We start from the raw sequence: 14,906 nt of genomic DNA on the forward strand, positions 1-14,906 counted from the left end.
TCCTCACTTTCTCTTGTAATTGTAAAGGGCAGGTGGGTCAATTCGCTTTCAATTCAATTTAGTCAACACGCAAATTTAATCTCCATTACCTAATGACAGAGCACTCAGTTTCATTCATTTTACTCAAAATTGGCATTTCTGACTGAAGTAATAAGAAAATGTCTTTTGATGTCTCTTGCATCTGGCATCTGTGTTGTGTTTCATTCGCTTAGACTCATTAACTCAAAAGAAAGCAGTCATTCCACATTAATTACTTAAGAGAAACTTTTCTTGGAAATATGATTTCCACTACCCATATTTAGGAGGCCATCTCTTGAGGGCATCCTGGTGGCCTTGAAGGTGCATACTACTTGAACACAAAGTTATGGGCTAGTTTGTTTTAAGTGTGGGTTGCACATTATTTATAGATCAAACTAGAGGTGAGCTACTTCCCAGTTTACTAGCCTACTGCTGTTATTATTTATGAGCAAGGTGAGCAACAAATAATTCACTATATTCATTGTTTTTCAGCAGGATGTAAAGATATGGGGGGGAAAAACAAAAACAAAAAAAACACTGAATTTAATTACTTTTTCATATTATTTCATTAGCACCTCTGGTTTGCAGTAGTAGCCTCATAAATATTGAGAGCACTTGTCTTGATTTATTAATGACCCTGACACACTACAGGATGCCGATTACATCAAAATGTTTGATTGAAATCAATAGTGCCTGAGAAGCCCAGATAACTTTTCACCTTTGATTTCTTCTACTCTAGTGACTTACAAAAAGCAAAATGCCAAATTCAATACCCTAATTAGACTAATAATAACAGTAAGGAATACTTTACCAAAGATCTGGCATAAGTCAGTGAATTATAAATAGCTATAATAGCTGGACCATCTTTACTTACTTCAAACCACTGTGTAGTATATTATCTGCTGAAAAAGTACCTGAGAAAATGATTGCACGTTCACATGTTCAAAGTAAAAGCATTAGTGGTTTTCATTTTTTGCCTTCACATCTCTGCATTTTCCTGAATCTTTCGTTTGACTTCCCAACAACAGTTGGTCAGATTTTCACATGAACCAAATAACAGAAATATTACAAATCTGCCCCACACGCTGTTTTGCCTTGTCTAAGAAAAGAACATAACAGAAAAACAACCTTTCAAGGAAAGAACAAAAAATAATCAGCTATGTAACTACTGCAAACAGTATCTTTTATGTGCATGCAGGTAAGTTCACATGTAGATTTAAATAGTGTGTGTTTGGATCCAAATATGTTGTCCTTTATAACAATCAACTGCGGTATGTCTATCTTTCTATATGTGTCTCTTGATATTGCCTTCTGTCATGTAGAGTCTACCTGAGAGGTGATGAGGTAGAGGAACTCCCCAAGTGGTGGCAGCAGGAGCTGCTTTATTTTACTATTCCTCAGGTTGTCTCTCAACAGATCAGTTAGCGTGGACACAACCTGGAAAGAGAGGAGAGAGGGAGAGACTTTTTTATTGGTGCAATATAAAATGAAGTAATAATAATAAAAACATGCTCTATAAAACTGAAATGTATTTATGAAAATCTGTTGTCAATAAGTAATTGTTATAATTTTACAAACGTAGTATTCCTATAAAAGGGTTTTGGGGGCGAATTGAGGTAACATCTTTAACTTCCTATTTAATTTTGTGATTTTAAATATATGATTACAATTTGCCTTCAACATTCACACCTCTGCATAATCTCAATACTGAATAGTGACAAGACAAAATGTGTTCAAGAACCCATAATTGCAGTGCAAATCTCCCTGCCATCCATAAATTTAGTAGAACTGAAATTGTCCTATCTTATCAATTGGCGAGAAATTGGCGAGACAGCAGTTTCCCTTCTAAACAGCACTTGGAGCAACTGGCATAGAAACTAGATAAGGAATGTTTTTTGTATCAGAATAAAGAATGCTTCTAGCTTGACATCAGGAAAAGCATCATACAGTCAGCCATCATGTCTGTGTTTTGCTACAGAGATATTCTTTATTCTCATGCTGCTCACTCAACCTTAAAACAACTTGATGCAGTTTTGCCTTTCATCACAGCAGACAAATATTGTAATCATCACTGTGTGTGATATGAGAAATAGACTGGCCATCCCTAACAAAAAGTAAACGTAATTCTTTAATTTGTATTCATAAAGGTCTGATGCCATAGCTGCCTTTTCCACTCAAATGTAGAACCACTTCTCAACAGAAAAGATCTCAGGCTTGTTTAACTCTAGTTACCCCTCAGGTAAATACTGAACTTGGGAAGGCTGCCTTCCACTAGTTTGCACCTTAAAAATGGAATTAATTAAGAGGATTTTAAAATTTGAATGTCTTACCCCACTAGCTGACTTTAAATTTTCTATGAGCTGTACTTTGGTCTCTCTTGCAAAAGAGATATTGATCCAAATGAGACTGCCTGATTAAGTAAAGGTTATTTAAATAATATGTAATAGATGACTGCCTACATAGATGACCCACAGACATCAGCAGAGTGATTCTCTGCCAGGTCTGCACTGCAGCCATCTGCACTTTTTACTTGATTCGGGGCATTTTGTTGCCTTCAGTTTGGTCTTTAGCAAGTTAGACTGAGATCAGGTGGATGACCTGGCCTGTCAAGAACACTACACTGACCCCAAAAAACTCATTGGAGGGTTTGCCTGTATGTTTAGAACAAAAATTGGAGGACCATATCATATCACAAAATATACTGTGTGACATGCAACTATTAGGACAAATCTGTTTTGTATACAACCAAAAAATGAAAGAAACTAAAGAGAACTAACTAATGAGGAGGAAAGGATAGAGAGGAAGAGGAAGAGGGGGTGTATAAAACAGAGACACAATGATAAATGAAGACAGTAAAGATACAGTATATAGGGAACAGAAAAATGTTGGGAAAGAGGCAAAGAGACAAAAAGGGAAAGAGAAAGATATAAGCCAGGCAGCAGCAACAGCAATCTCACTGAAAACCACTTAAAATGCATACACACACACCAAAACACATGGTAAGGTATACACATGCATGTATACACAAACACACGTATACAAAGCATTAAGTATATGCACACACATAACTAGGTGCATAAATGCGTGCAATCATATGTAAGAAACGCATACTGCACTCACACGTGAAACACACACACACACACACACACACTCATACACACACAGTTAAGTATATGCAGAGACAGCCTTGCTGGCTGGCTGCTTCCTGGCATTAGCATTACTGCCAGCTTCCCTCCTCTGTGATCTGATGCAAGTTGTGCCTCACTCCTCTATCTCTCCCTCTCTCTTCTCCACTTCTCTTTTTCCATCTCTATCTGTTCTCCAGCTCTCCTTCTTCTATTGTTACTCTATCTACTTCTGTCTTTACTCTTTCTGCTCCGCTTTGAATTGCCCTCTGTGTATCACACAATAAACAATTTCATTTATTTTTGCCCAAGAACCGTGGTTTATCCACATGCTGAGCCATCGATGAGCATGGTAAGGTGTCAGTTTGCCACTGATATCCTGAGTAGGTCTGAATATAAGTTCCAGTAAACTTTAAGACTAGGACAGACTAAACTTATTTATACATAAACTATAAACTCATCCATGTTGTGTTGCTATTAAGCCAGTATGTGAATGTTGCACATTGGCTGTAAGAGACTCTGCTCTCGGTTTTCAGCCTCTTTCCCACATTATTGCTCTACGTTCTTCTCCTGCACTCCCCTTCTGAGCTGAACCCACTAATAACATAAATGGCTGAGTGGGGAGTTGAGATTCTGGGGTGTGTTTTAAACTGGTCACGCAGCTGCTCTCAGGCAGAGGGTGCTGTAATGCACCACTGTACAACGAGCCAGCAAACACACGCACACACACACACACACACACACACACACACACACCATCATTATCTCAGCATCAACATTCCCTAAGATGAAATGATGCACATAAGAAAACATATGCAATCAATTTACATGCATAAACAACAGAGAAGAGAAAGATGTCTCAACATATATTAGCAGACCAAGGTTTTGCACTTAGACACACAAATAGTGCACATGAGCAACTACTGCATGTCTACACTTGGGACAGACAGATATGTTAGTACAGAGAACAGTTTGACAGATTATCTGTCCAATAAAGACGAAACTGCACATGACTTAACAGTTAATACAAGGCTTGAGGTGAGAGAAGAGACTGGCATGTAGAGCAGTAGTGCAGCATTGCAATCAGATGTAACACTTTTATCTTCAAATGTCTGGCATCCCAACCAAACTTGTGAAACTTTCTTAAATTTACATGTTAACTTTTTACTGAGATGTCCTATAGAAGTGTCACAGCAGATGTGACACACTGTATGTTAAATGTTAAAGATATAATATATAGGAATTATGTATTAAAATGTCTGAAAACTCCTAGGTCTTTGGTATATATTTTGCTGTTGTGTACTTTCATAATCCCAAATGTTTCCAACAGCCATCAAACCCAGAGAAATCCACAAGTTTACTCAATGTTGTATTTCAACGTTTCAATGTGTTTATCTGCTCTGTCTGAGCAGCTGTGAAGCGACTCTTCTCCACAAAACACTTGGCAAATGTCTCATGTTTTGTTTTGATAGAGGGTCTCCTACAGGGGAATATTAAATATTGTATGTTTACATCAGAAGAACAAATGAATGGCTTAATTATACAAAGCAAGTATGTATTATAATTAAAATGCTCTATTGATTAATCAAACACCTAATTTAAGAGATGTACATATTCATGCACATACATAAACTACTTGAAGAGCAAAGAAAACTTAAGTGTCCTGAATGTCATGGAGCGGATGAATCTATACTGTATTGTAGTTGAAACGCTATTTTTTTCCTTGCGAGAAGTATTCAGAAATGTTTTCGAATAATGTCTTCCTAAAAGCCAGTGCCCTCTGAATTTGTGTTCCTAAAGATTGCTGTGAGCTTTGAGAATGTGTTAAGACTCCATATCCCCATGAAACACCCTGCACAGTGGAAGCTTTACCGGCCAAACCACTGTAAAAGCCACAGAAAACTTTAGAAGTGATGATAAGTGAAGGGGCAAATCATATCAAGCTGGTTTTGAAAGCACAGCTTCACTACTTGGCATTAGGAAAGCAGCAAGGTTGCATTAGTAACATTAACCCAGAAAATGTTATTCTCATTTTATTCTCTCCATGGAGAGAGAAAGAGAAAGTGTGGGACAAAGACAGGTGGGCAAGAGACAAGAGAAAGCAGTTGGACAGACAGAAAGAGAGTGAGACAGAATGAATGACAGACGTGTGTGTGTGTGTGTGTCATTTGGGGGGCATGGGTGTGTGTGTGGGGGGGTATGATCGAAGCATATAGCAGTTACCATGGTAACTAAGCCCAGCCCTAACACTCCAATCAGCAAGACTGCAGCAGGAGAACCCCTGCTGAGAGAACGTGCACATGCGGGTGCGCGCACACACACACACGCACATAGAAAGATGCAAGTATGTGCTGTTTTACTGGTCATCTGTTAGCATGACTATAATATATTACACACAAACACAGAATACTTGAAAACGCACGCGCGTGCACACAAATACACACACAAATAAATTAGGAAACAGAAAAGCAGATACACAGAAAACTACATACACAGGACCCCTGCTGAGTGTACACACAAACATATCTCAAAGAAGCCCATGCACGCTTAAAAACACACACACACACACACACACACACACACACACATACAAAACCCCTGCTGAGTCTATAGATGGACACACACTCACACAAACAGGCAGACACACAAAGACACACAGGCTCAAACGTACAGCTTTGTCCTATTCTTAACAATTTGTCATCCTACGGTAGCTGCAGGGAGGTAAGGAGGGTAGCGGAAAAAATGTTCCGCCATTTGTCTTTAACAACAAGCGCACCGAAAAACACTGCTATGCCACAGTCGGCCATTTTGTAAATTGCCGTGACGACTCGGTAGCAGTGAAGTGTCAGACCAAGTGCAGAACGAGAATAGAAAAAGACAAACAAGGGAAGGAAGCGGATGTGGGATCAGAGCTACTACAGCCAGAATGGATTTCATCCAGTGTAAATAGATGTGATCGAGCAGACGAAGAGACAAAAGAAAAGTATAGAGACGGTAGAAAAAAGAGAGACAGGAAAAAGGTGTTTAGTTCTGTTCAGGATGAAAGGATCTAATGTGGGAGAGAGGCTCTAGGTCTCACCTCCATGCTAAACTGCTTTTACGTTGAATTAGTTCAGCATCACTGTTTGAACTGATGTGTGTGTGTGTGTCTGTGTGTGTTGTGGGGGGGCTCAGTTAAGTATATGGATTGCCTATGTGTGTCTCTGTCAAGGAAATTGTGTGTAGGCAAGTGAGTCCTATCACCTTACCGCACTTTCTTTAATATTATCATGGATATTAGGTAATCAGTCGCCACAAATACACAGCTGTCTTTTATGAGGTTAAAACTAACGTAGTACAATAGTCCTGTAATAAATCATCACTTCGGGAGAGTAATAGCATTCATTCTTTGTTAAAACTCTATTAGAAAGGTGTTGATTCATACAGCCACCAAAATGAGCTGCAGTTTGTTTATGGTAGTTGAATTGTACTTTGATATAGTGACAGGTGATACTATTATTGTGTCCATCCTATTTACATCAGTTAGGGTAGGCCAAATAACAGCATCACCTCTCTGTCTAATGCAATACATAGCACCACAAACTACGTCCTCCAAAATGATGAGAAAGCAGAATCTACACCACTCTCTTCTTCATGGTTACAATCCATCTATACTTTTGTCAAATTAATTGTCTGTTCTGTTTACACCACATCTATTCCGTCTATCTGTCCTAACAGAGGGACCACTCCTCTGTTGCTCTTCCTGAGGTTCCTAAGGGGGTTTGGTAAAGGCCCTTGAGGCCTTGAGTTTGGGATTTGTGATCATGGCTATAGAAATAAAATCAACTTGACCTAGCTATTAAGAAGCATTAGTTTTGCTAGTTGTACCTAAAAAAATATATTTGATATACGTACAGCAGTTTCTTGAATCAATGATGATAACAAAGAATGTCTCCCGTTTGTGATATTATGACTATGATGCAGTTAACAATTAAAGTTTACACATATGAATAAAAACATAGATTCTGTAAAATCAATGCACAATAAAAAAATGAAAAAAACTCACCTGCAACTACCTACATAGTTACCACAGAAGTAACAATAGCATTCGCACCATTTCCAGGTGTCATATAAGCATTTTCATGAGCAGAAATTCTATATCTAAACAGTTTATGATTATGTGAAACCATTTAAACTCATCACAATAAACAGCAAGCTATGAGAGCCTGTTTACCAAACTGTAAAATGCAATCCAGTAAAAAACTTATTAAGTAAACCCAAAGTAGCCAAAGGTTTAAACCTAAAGTGTGTGTGTGTGAGAGAGGGAGACAGAGAGAGAGAGAGAGAGAGAGAGAGTATGAGAGAGTGCTGTTACAGCACCTCTTAGGCTAATGGTAGACTTGTTGTCTTGTAGGTTTTTAATGCCACCTGCTGGTACAGACTAGTACTATAAAGTTAGAGTGGACAGAACCTGAATTTTTGTAACGTTCACATGGTGGGCTGCTGCTGGTATGTACTGCCACCTCATGGTGAATACTGGTGCTGCAGTTTTTAGGTCCTCAAAAGTTTTGTGAAGTTTTGAGAATTCTCCTATCTCTTTGTTATTGACCATTTACCTTGTTTTGGAGATATAATGACAACCAATTTGAATGATTTCTTTTGTTCCTTTTCTACAGCATCAGTGCTGCTCCTGTTCAAGCCATTAAAGGCTGAATGAACAGATGTATACTGTAACTCCAATTTGAATGAAATTCAACACTAAACATGAGTTTAAGTAAAATAAATACATTACCATTTACATAACAACACTGCGTGTGTGAGTGTGTGTACTGACCTCAGACACTGGAACGTCCTCTCTGAGTTCAGTACAGTGTAGAGCAAGTAGACCCATCATTCTGAGAACCTTGCTCCGCCTAGAAAACATTTGTATTTTTAATTGATAAAAAGCATGAAAGTTGTTTCCTTCGGATATGAAAGATTTTCAGTTTCAATCACTACAATTCTTAAAGCTGTCCTAGTGGAAAGGAAAAACATGGTTAGGAAAAGGAGGATATCAGTCTCTATAGTTTATGTCAAAGTGGCTTTCCATCAGCAACCTTTCCATCGAAGATAAGTTCGGCCACATCTCGCATCTTTGGCATCAATAATTATCACTTCTCCAACAGTCTAGCTAATTTGGAGGACACAATCATGTTCCCTGGTATATACAAAGAAACATACATAATGTACTTACACATCCCAGTTAGGAGATCGTCGTAATTGTTGGGTCAATAATGGAAGCTGAAAGAAGGAGGGAGAAAATTAGAAAGACAGATATGGAAATAAAAATGAAAGACAAACAAGATTAAGAGCATAATCTGTAAGAAATTATGAAATATGACAGCAAAACATTAATTTTAGATTCATTATGACTTTTAATCAGCCTGTTCAAATCAAATTTGCTACATTTGTTAACACAACAGCTATACACTATCTAAAGTGTATATGGGTAAATAAAACAGATTAGAAGTATGACACCATGGTATATCACAAATGATATGTCTTGAAAGGAATCAAAGTCAAAAAGATTTTGAGTCATTTTTTGATAAATATGTATGTTCTCAGTTATTTAATGTTCAAAGTCAGACAAAAGACAAGTCACTTTTAGCCCTGAATAATTCTATGGGATTATATCCTTGTCACTTCACTAACAACTCCCATTTGACTAATCACTAGCTGGGAGAGATAACAACATCTTTATGCACGTTACATCCTCCAAGTGGAGCTGGTGAAAACAAATGGCTGGCAAATGCGTCACAGAGGGAGTACAAGAACTGAGAAATCTGAGGAAAAAATGATATATATGATACTTTAAAACCTCATTTCCACACAGCGAGTTGAAGTGTTGAAGTCTAAAATCTCCCTCAAACTTGCTAAATTAAAACCAAGCCAATAGTGATGCAAAAATGTTTCAACAGGGATCCTAAATAAATACAGGCTTCCTACCAGTGTTGAGTTAATCAGCCTGTTGGCAATAACTTTATGTCCAACCACACAGCAGAGGTAGCACAGCAGGTTGAGCTTGGCTCGAACTATGGTGGAGGGAGGAGGAGCAGTGGAGGAGGTCGAGAGAGGAGCTGAGAGGTTCTGTTCTCCAAGGGATGAATGGAGTTGTACGAGGAAGACTGCCCACTCCTCATCACTCAGGGACTGCAACTTCTCAACTGAAGGAGAATAGGGAAGAAAAAATTAGTCTCAAGGCTGATGGGGACCAATCATCTATTATTTCTGCGAGACACTGATGAAATCTGACTTGAAACAAATGTACTATACCTGAATAGGCTGGGACACAAAGGGTTTTCGAATCGAATCGTACAGGCAGACTCTTAAGAATCTGGTAAATAAAAAGAGAATACCACACAGTCTCAGTATGAGCTGTCTGATCCTTATATCACAATTCCCAGGTAGCCCCTTTTCTTACTTCTAGTAACCATATCTCACTGAATTCCATATGCAAGTATTTTCTTTACAGGGACAACCATTTTTAGAAATATTTTTGTTAGCTTATACAATTTACTTACGTGAAAAGGTTATAGTAAAACATGAACAGCAGTAAAGGCTCCTTACAAGGACACTTACTACTGAAGATCATTAAAAGTCCAATAATTATATTTTAAGTATCTGAAAACACCCTGAAATCTGAAATAGCTGGTGTCGATAATATTATAGGTACAAAACCTTGGGGTTGTCTATGATTGGGGTGACAATTAGATCAGAGTCAGTATGGAGAAGAGCTTTCACACAGGATGTGATGTCAGAACCAGATCTGGCCTAGGGTGAGGGGAGAGGAAAGAGAGAAGAGCAGAAGAGGTATTTAGTATGACTAATTTGGTATTTAAATATTTACCAGGCACACCAACACAGTGCAGTATTAACATTCTTTAATGTAAGACCTTCAAGTAAATGTATTTAAGTCTTTGGTTGGAATAAAAATAGCATAGAGTTATTGGATATGCGTAGTTACTTAGTTGCCATATAATCTGTTACTTGTGATTTTATTTTAGCATGAACCACTCCTGTCTGCAGTGTACATGTTCCTACAGATTTCAGAGTATATTGTGACAATTACCTGGGGTGCAGGCGACTGGTTCAGAGAGTCTGAGATACTGCAGCTTCTCCTTGAGTTGACACAGGAGCTAAAAAGACACACCAGGGAGAAAATGTTAAGAAATAGGGCTAGTTGTTTATGGCTAGCAGTTGAGGCTGATCGCCTGTAGCTTAATTTGTAGAGCACAGTGTTGGATAGCAGTTAGATATGCGATATGACTACCACTGGGAGAACCAGTAAAATGACACATATACTGTATTACAGTGTGTACCAGGGATGCAAACGGGTCAGGACAAAAAAGAGAGTAATTGTCTGGCGGGGGGGGGGGGGGGGGGGTGTGTGTGTGTGTGTGTGGAGGTGCTCACCATTAACAAATAATTACATTATAGGATCACGGAAAAGTCCATTTCCAGTAGTTCAACCCCAACCAAGTATTGAGTGCATTTAGATGGACATAGTTTTCAGAAGGCCAACATTTCTTTATTAACAATGCTTTAAAAAAAAAAAGTTCCTTTGTAATATTTACATTTTTGGGGATACTGAATTTTAGGTCCTCATTGAATGTTAGCCATAATTATTACTATTAAAATAAACTGAATAAATAAAGACATGGGATGTTTCATTCGGTGTGTAATGGACATACACATAATGTATTAGTTTCACTTTTTGAATTGAATTAGTGACATAGGCCTTAATAAACTCTTCCATAACATTCTGCACCTGTACATCAGAAACAATAGGAGTGATAGGTACAGTAGGATATGCAATAATTAACTACTGCATACATCTTGACAGCTCTACTTTACACTGTTGATTTGTATAATCCCAACAGACATGTCCAGTGATTTTCAGCTTTCTGTGTTTACATGTGTCTGTTCTGATGTTACAAGTCAGCGGTCCTGAAATGTGTGTTTCTCTTCTATAAAACACATTCTACATCGCGGAGGCAACGTCTTTCCACTTAGGGCTTCCTTCACCTTTGAAACGGGGCAGAGCTCCGTGGGAAACACCTGCCTGACACAGCAACGTAGGGAACCGTGCACGTCTGCGGCGCACAGCTCCACGGACACGCACGGGGGGAAAAAACGGCGTCGCCGTCGCACCGAATGCACGCGGCTACGCACCGCTTTGGGTTGTGAGCGCGCATGTCGCGCGTCTACATTGGAGGCTAATAGGTAGGCTATTATCAGTATAGTCAGAGGCAACCATGAATGAGTTCGCCTCAGTTTCACCTGATTGTCACTGTCAGCCTGTTCATTTTACTGACCCGAGCTGAGACGGGTCAGTAAAATCTATCTAACACTTTTGAGATTTATGTTCCTCAGAAATAAAAAAATAAGGCCATCGCTTAACTTACTAGGGTAAAACCTATACACAACATGTCTAACCCTTTAACCCTGTGACTCTGGCAAACCCTGGACAAATGGGTGGACAGGCAGCAGATAGACTGAACTCAATACCTGAGCAGAAAAATGGCCTCAGTGTTGTCCTCATCCACGCCACTCTTTGGCCTGAGCTCTGATACGTTATCTGGAAAGAAAGCACACAAGATACAGAATCAGATTTCTGAGGTTAAATGACACGTATTTCAAAGACATGTGCCTAGTAAAGGCCATACAGGTGAAAGATGGTGCACACAATTTAATCTGGGATGAGACTTGTACAATAGCAATTACAGCAAACAGTGCAGTGAAAAATCCAAATGTTTCCCATTTCCAGTTGAAGCAAAAGCAATAGGACAAACATTTGGCTTGGAAACCAGATTACTACAGCTACACTACTGTATGTCCATAAAACTCTAACAACAACATATATTAGGGAATGTGTTACCTAGTTTGAATGACTTATGAGGCTGCAGTATGGTGAACTGCTGGGCCCCAGTAAGCTTGGGGTCATCTTCTGTCTTTGCCTCCCCTTCTCCTCTTCTCTCCTTCCCCATCTCCCTATCCAAGCCCTGGTTATTCCTTGAGGCTCCACAGGTTGTGTGTCTGACAGCTTGTTCGCAACCAGTCCTTCTGTCAGATGGTCTGTGAGTTATGGCAGTTGTTGTCTCTGATGAGATGAGTTTGTGAGAAATCATATAGGCTGGCTGTGTGATGGCTGAGTGGCTGTCGGGAAGCTTGTCTGCCTGCCCTGGGGAGACAGGGTCATGGACCCTTGTGTATCTGTGGAGGAAAAAATACACACACCAACACAAACTATTCAACTGAGGGGAAAAAAAATGTTTTAAATGCAGCATAAACTGTAATCTGTATTGTAATTGTGCAGGCTGCTTGTTGTTCTGTTAAAATGTATTGTATGATATTAAAATGTGTTCCAAAAATGTTGGCCCCCCTTAGGGGATTAAAGGAGGCTGGACTGGGCTTGAACAAAACTTTGTCTTTCACAAAAAAGCTGTATGCAGTAAAATGGTTTCAACAAAATTTCTGTAGATTTCTGTAGGAGCTGTAAAGAAATTTTAATATATCAACACACCTCAAGCTAGTTATTTCCTCATGATGTCGTTCTTCGTCGTCCTCCTCCCCTGCCACATCCTCTTCCTCTTTAAGAACTTGTGTCCAGAGAGGGTGCTCGAGTAACTCTGGCCAGTCCATCCTAAAGAACAAAAAAACGACAAAGATAAACATTATGACAAAAGAAACGCGGCACTAAGGTCAACATGGGATAAAAAGTAGCAGTCTGAAGTAATTAAACATTGAAGATGTTGTAAATTTCACTATCTTAGACAGTCTCTCGCTGTCCTTTTTTTGAGTCAACAACTAGATTTGTTTAGTTAATGAAACTTCTTTTTGAACGTGCAGTAAAAGATTATAGGCTCTATGTTAAGATAACAGATTAAATAACACCAGTAAATTTGTTCATGAACTGGACTGGATGAATGTTATTATGATACTAGTAACAGCAGTACTAGAGTAGACAGTGTGCTGTGTGTCTCTATGAACCTGACCTTTTATCTGGGTTTTTATTGAGCAACCTTTTCAGGAGATTCTGGAAATCCTCACTGGGCGGACTGGATGAAAACACTGTAACAAACATCACAGAAGATAACTTCATGAATTAAAAACACACAAACGACTCCATAACAGCAACCTATAAGGGAAACTTGCCCTCAATGAGACATCACACATGCAAATATTTCAATTACTAAACAGCAAAAATATATTTATGTTAACAATCACATCTGTGTCTGTGTTTGAGCAAGCATGTGTGTATGTGTGTATGTATGTGAGTGTTAATTACTTGTCTGTCTTGGAGGGGGTGGTTCCTGATGTAAAATCATGTCTGTCAGTTCAGTGTTACTATCAGAACTGAATGGAGGTTTACCTGGGAAACAATAACAGTTAGGATTTAGGATGTTGAGGTCACTGCTAGCACTGAATTGCCTATTAACTGCTGTGCTGTTTCACTGATTTTGCATTTCGTTTTTTCAGGGTTCAATCATCAGTGACAGCACACTACGTCTGTTATCATCATAATCATCATGAATTACAGGTACCCAACAGAGTACAATAGAGAACAAAATAGGCCCAAAAACATTGTTAAATTCATTTGTACTTATGTGCCAAATTATATTCAGTATATGCATGTATCAGTGTGTGTGTTTGTATGTGGATACCAGTGTACATGTAGTAGAGTATACAACCCAGAGCCCAGAGATCAGAACTCATGTTGGTTTCTGATCCCTGCAAAACCTCTGGAGCACTGTAAGTTGGAGAACCTGAAAATATACAAAAACATACATACAGTAATTAGGAAAGACAAAAATATTAAAAGAAGAGAAGCATCCTCATCATGAACAAAACAAGTTTTGATGTAGAGTTTTAGCCAAATTGTACATATTAATGAGTATTTGCATTCTTGGTAGTGTTGAGGTAAATTGCGAAGAATAATCAATATGCTGTCTATTGTTAAACTATTTAGTGAAATTACGAATGGATAGTGGACTTAGAATAAAAGGTATCATACAGTTCCCTTACTCCTCAATGTATAACATGTTTCTGATATGACATGTCATTAAAAACCCCTGCCTGCCTTTTCACATGTTCCCCTGCTGCCAATGCGTTCCCCCCAGCAAATATAAACTGTGTTCTCATTTACTCTATCAAAATGTGTACGTCCATTGACTTCTCTTGGCTAATCTACTGGTTAGCCTCTACATCAGTCAAGAACGCAATGTATATAGGACCAACATGATGAAAAAATAATCGTCTGACCTTGTAGCCTTTTACTTATGTTTTCAAAGCGCTCCTTGCCATCTTCTTCCCTTGCCTCATCTGATGTAGAGAGCATGGCAAAGAAATCCTCCAGTGTCTCTCCCTCTGCCTTGGACATACAGAAGTTACCAAACTTCAGAATGCCACTGCCATCAAGTTGGATCTATGGGGAAAAGGAGAGATACTGTATTCATATGGTAATGATAATTTCGCTGTTATTCTGTTAGTCCTACATACACATGAATGCAGATACAAACCTTAGCAGGGGTCAAGTCAGAGAAAATGATTCCTGATTCATGGATGTGTTTCAGTCCTTTGACCAAGTCCCATCCAAATCCCCTCACCACATCTTCTGACAGACATCCATCATGACTTATCACAGACTCAAGGGATCCACCTGATGGATGAACAGAAAGAGGGAGCAAAGAAATTAGAGAGCAAGCAGGAGCATGAGACAGTGCCTGACACATGTTGCATTGTTTT

General features: G+C 38.9%; 1 protein-coding gene across 2 annotated transcripts in view; it reads right to left on the reverse strand.

The window, feature by feature from the left end:
- ulk4 (unc-51 like kinase 4) overlaps nt 1-14,906 on the reverse strand; it is a 79,008-nt gene that overhangs the window by 62,046 nt on the left and 2,056 nt on the right. For both annotated transcript variants that reach the window (XM_084358661.1, XM_084358660.1), the window contains exons 4-18: nt 14,681-14,820; nt 14,424-14,586; nt 13,826-13,927; nt 13,450-13,533; nt 13,157-13,232; nt 12,685-12,804; nt 12,040-12,374; nt 11,670-11,739; nt 10,231-10,297; nt 9,840-9,932; nt 9,435-9,495; nt 9,108-9,325; nt 8,356-8,402; nt 7,957-8,035; nt 1,348-1,455 (exon numbers count right to left, since the gene is read on the reverse strand). In XM_084358661.1, the coding sequence (XP_084214787.1) occupies nt 1,348-1,455; nt 7,957-8,035; nt 8,356-8,402; nt 9,108-9,325; nt 9,435-9,495; nt 9,840-9,932; nt 10,231-10,297; nt 11,670-11,739; nt 12,040-12,374; nt 12,685-12,804; nt 13,157-13,232; nt 13,450-13,533; nt 13,826-13,927; nt 14,424-14,586; nt 14,681-14,820 (1,763 nt within the window). The remainder of the gene's footprint in view (nt 1-1,347; nt 1,456-7,956; nt 8,036-8,355; nt 8,403-9,107; nt 9,326-9,434; nt 9,496-9,839; nt 9,933-10,230; nt 10,298-11,669; nt 11,740-12,039; nt 12,375-12,684; nt 12,805-13,156; nt 13,233-13,449; nt 13,534-13,825; nt 13,928-14,423; nt 14,587-14,680; nt 14,821-14,906) is intronic.

Source organism: Pagrus pagrus, assembly GCF_965226575.1.
Source record: "Pagrus pagrus genome assembly, chromosome: 7".
Classification (NCBI taxonomy): Eukaryota; Metazoa; Chordata; class Actinopteri; order Spariformes; family Sparidae; genus Pagrus; species Pagrus pagrus.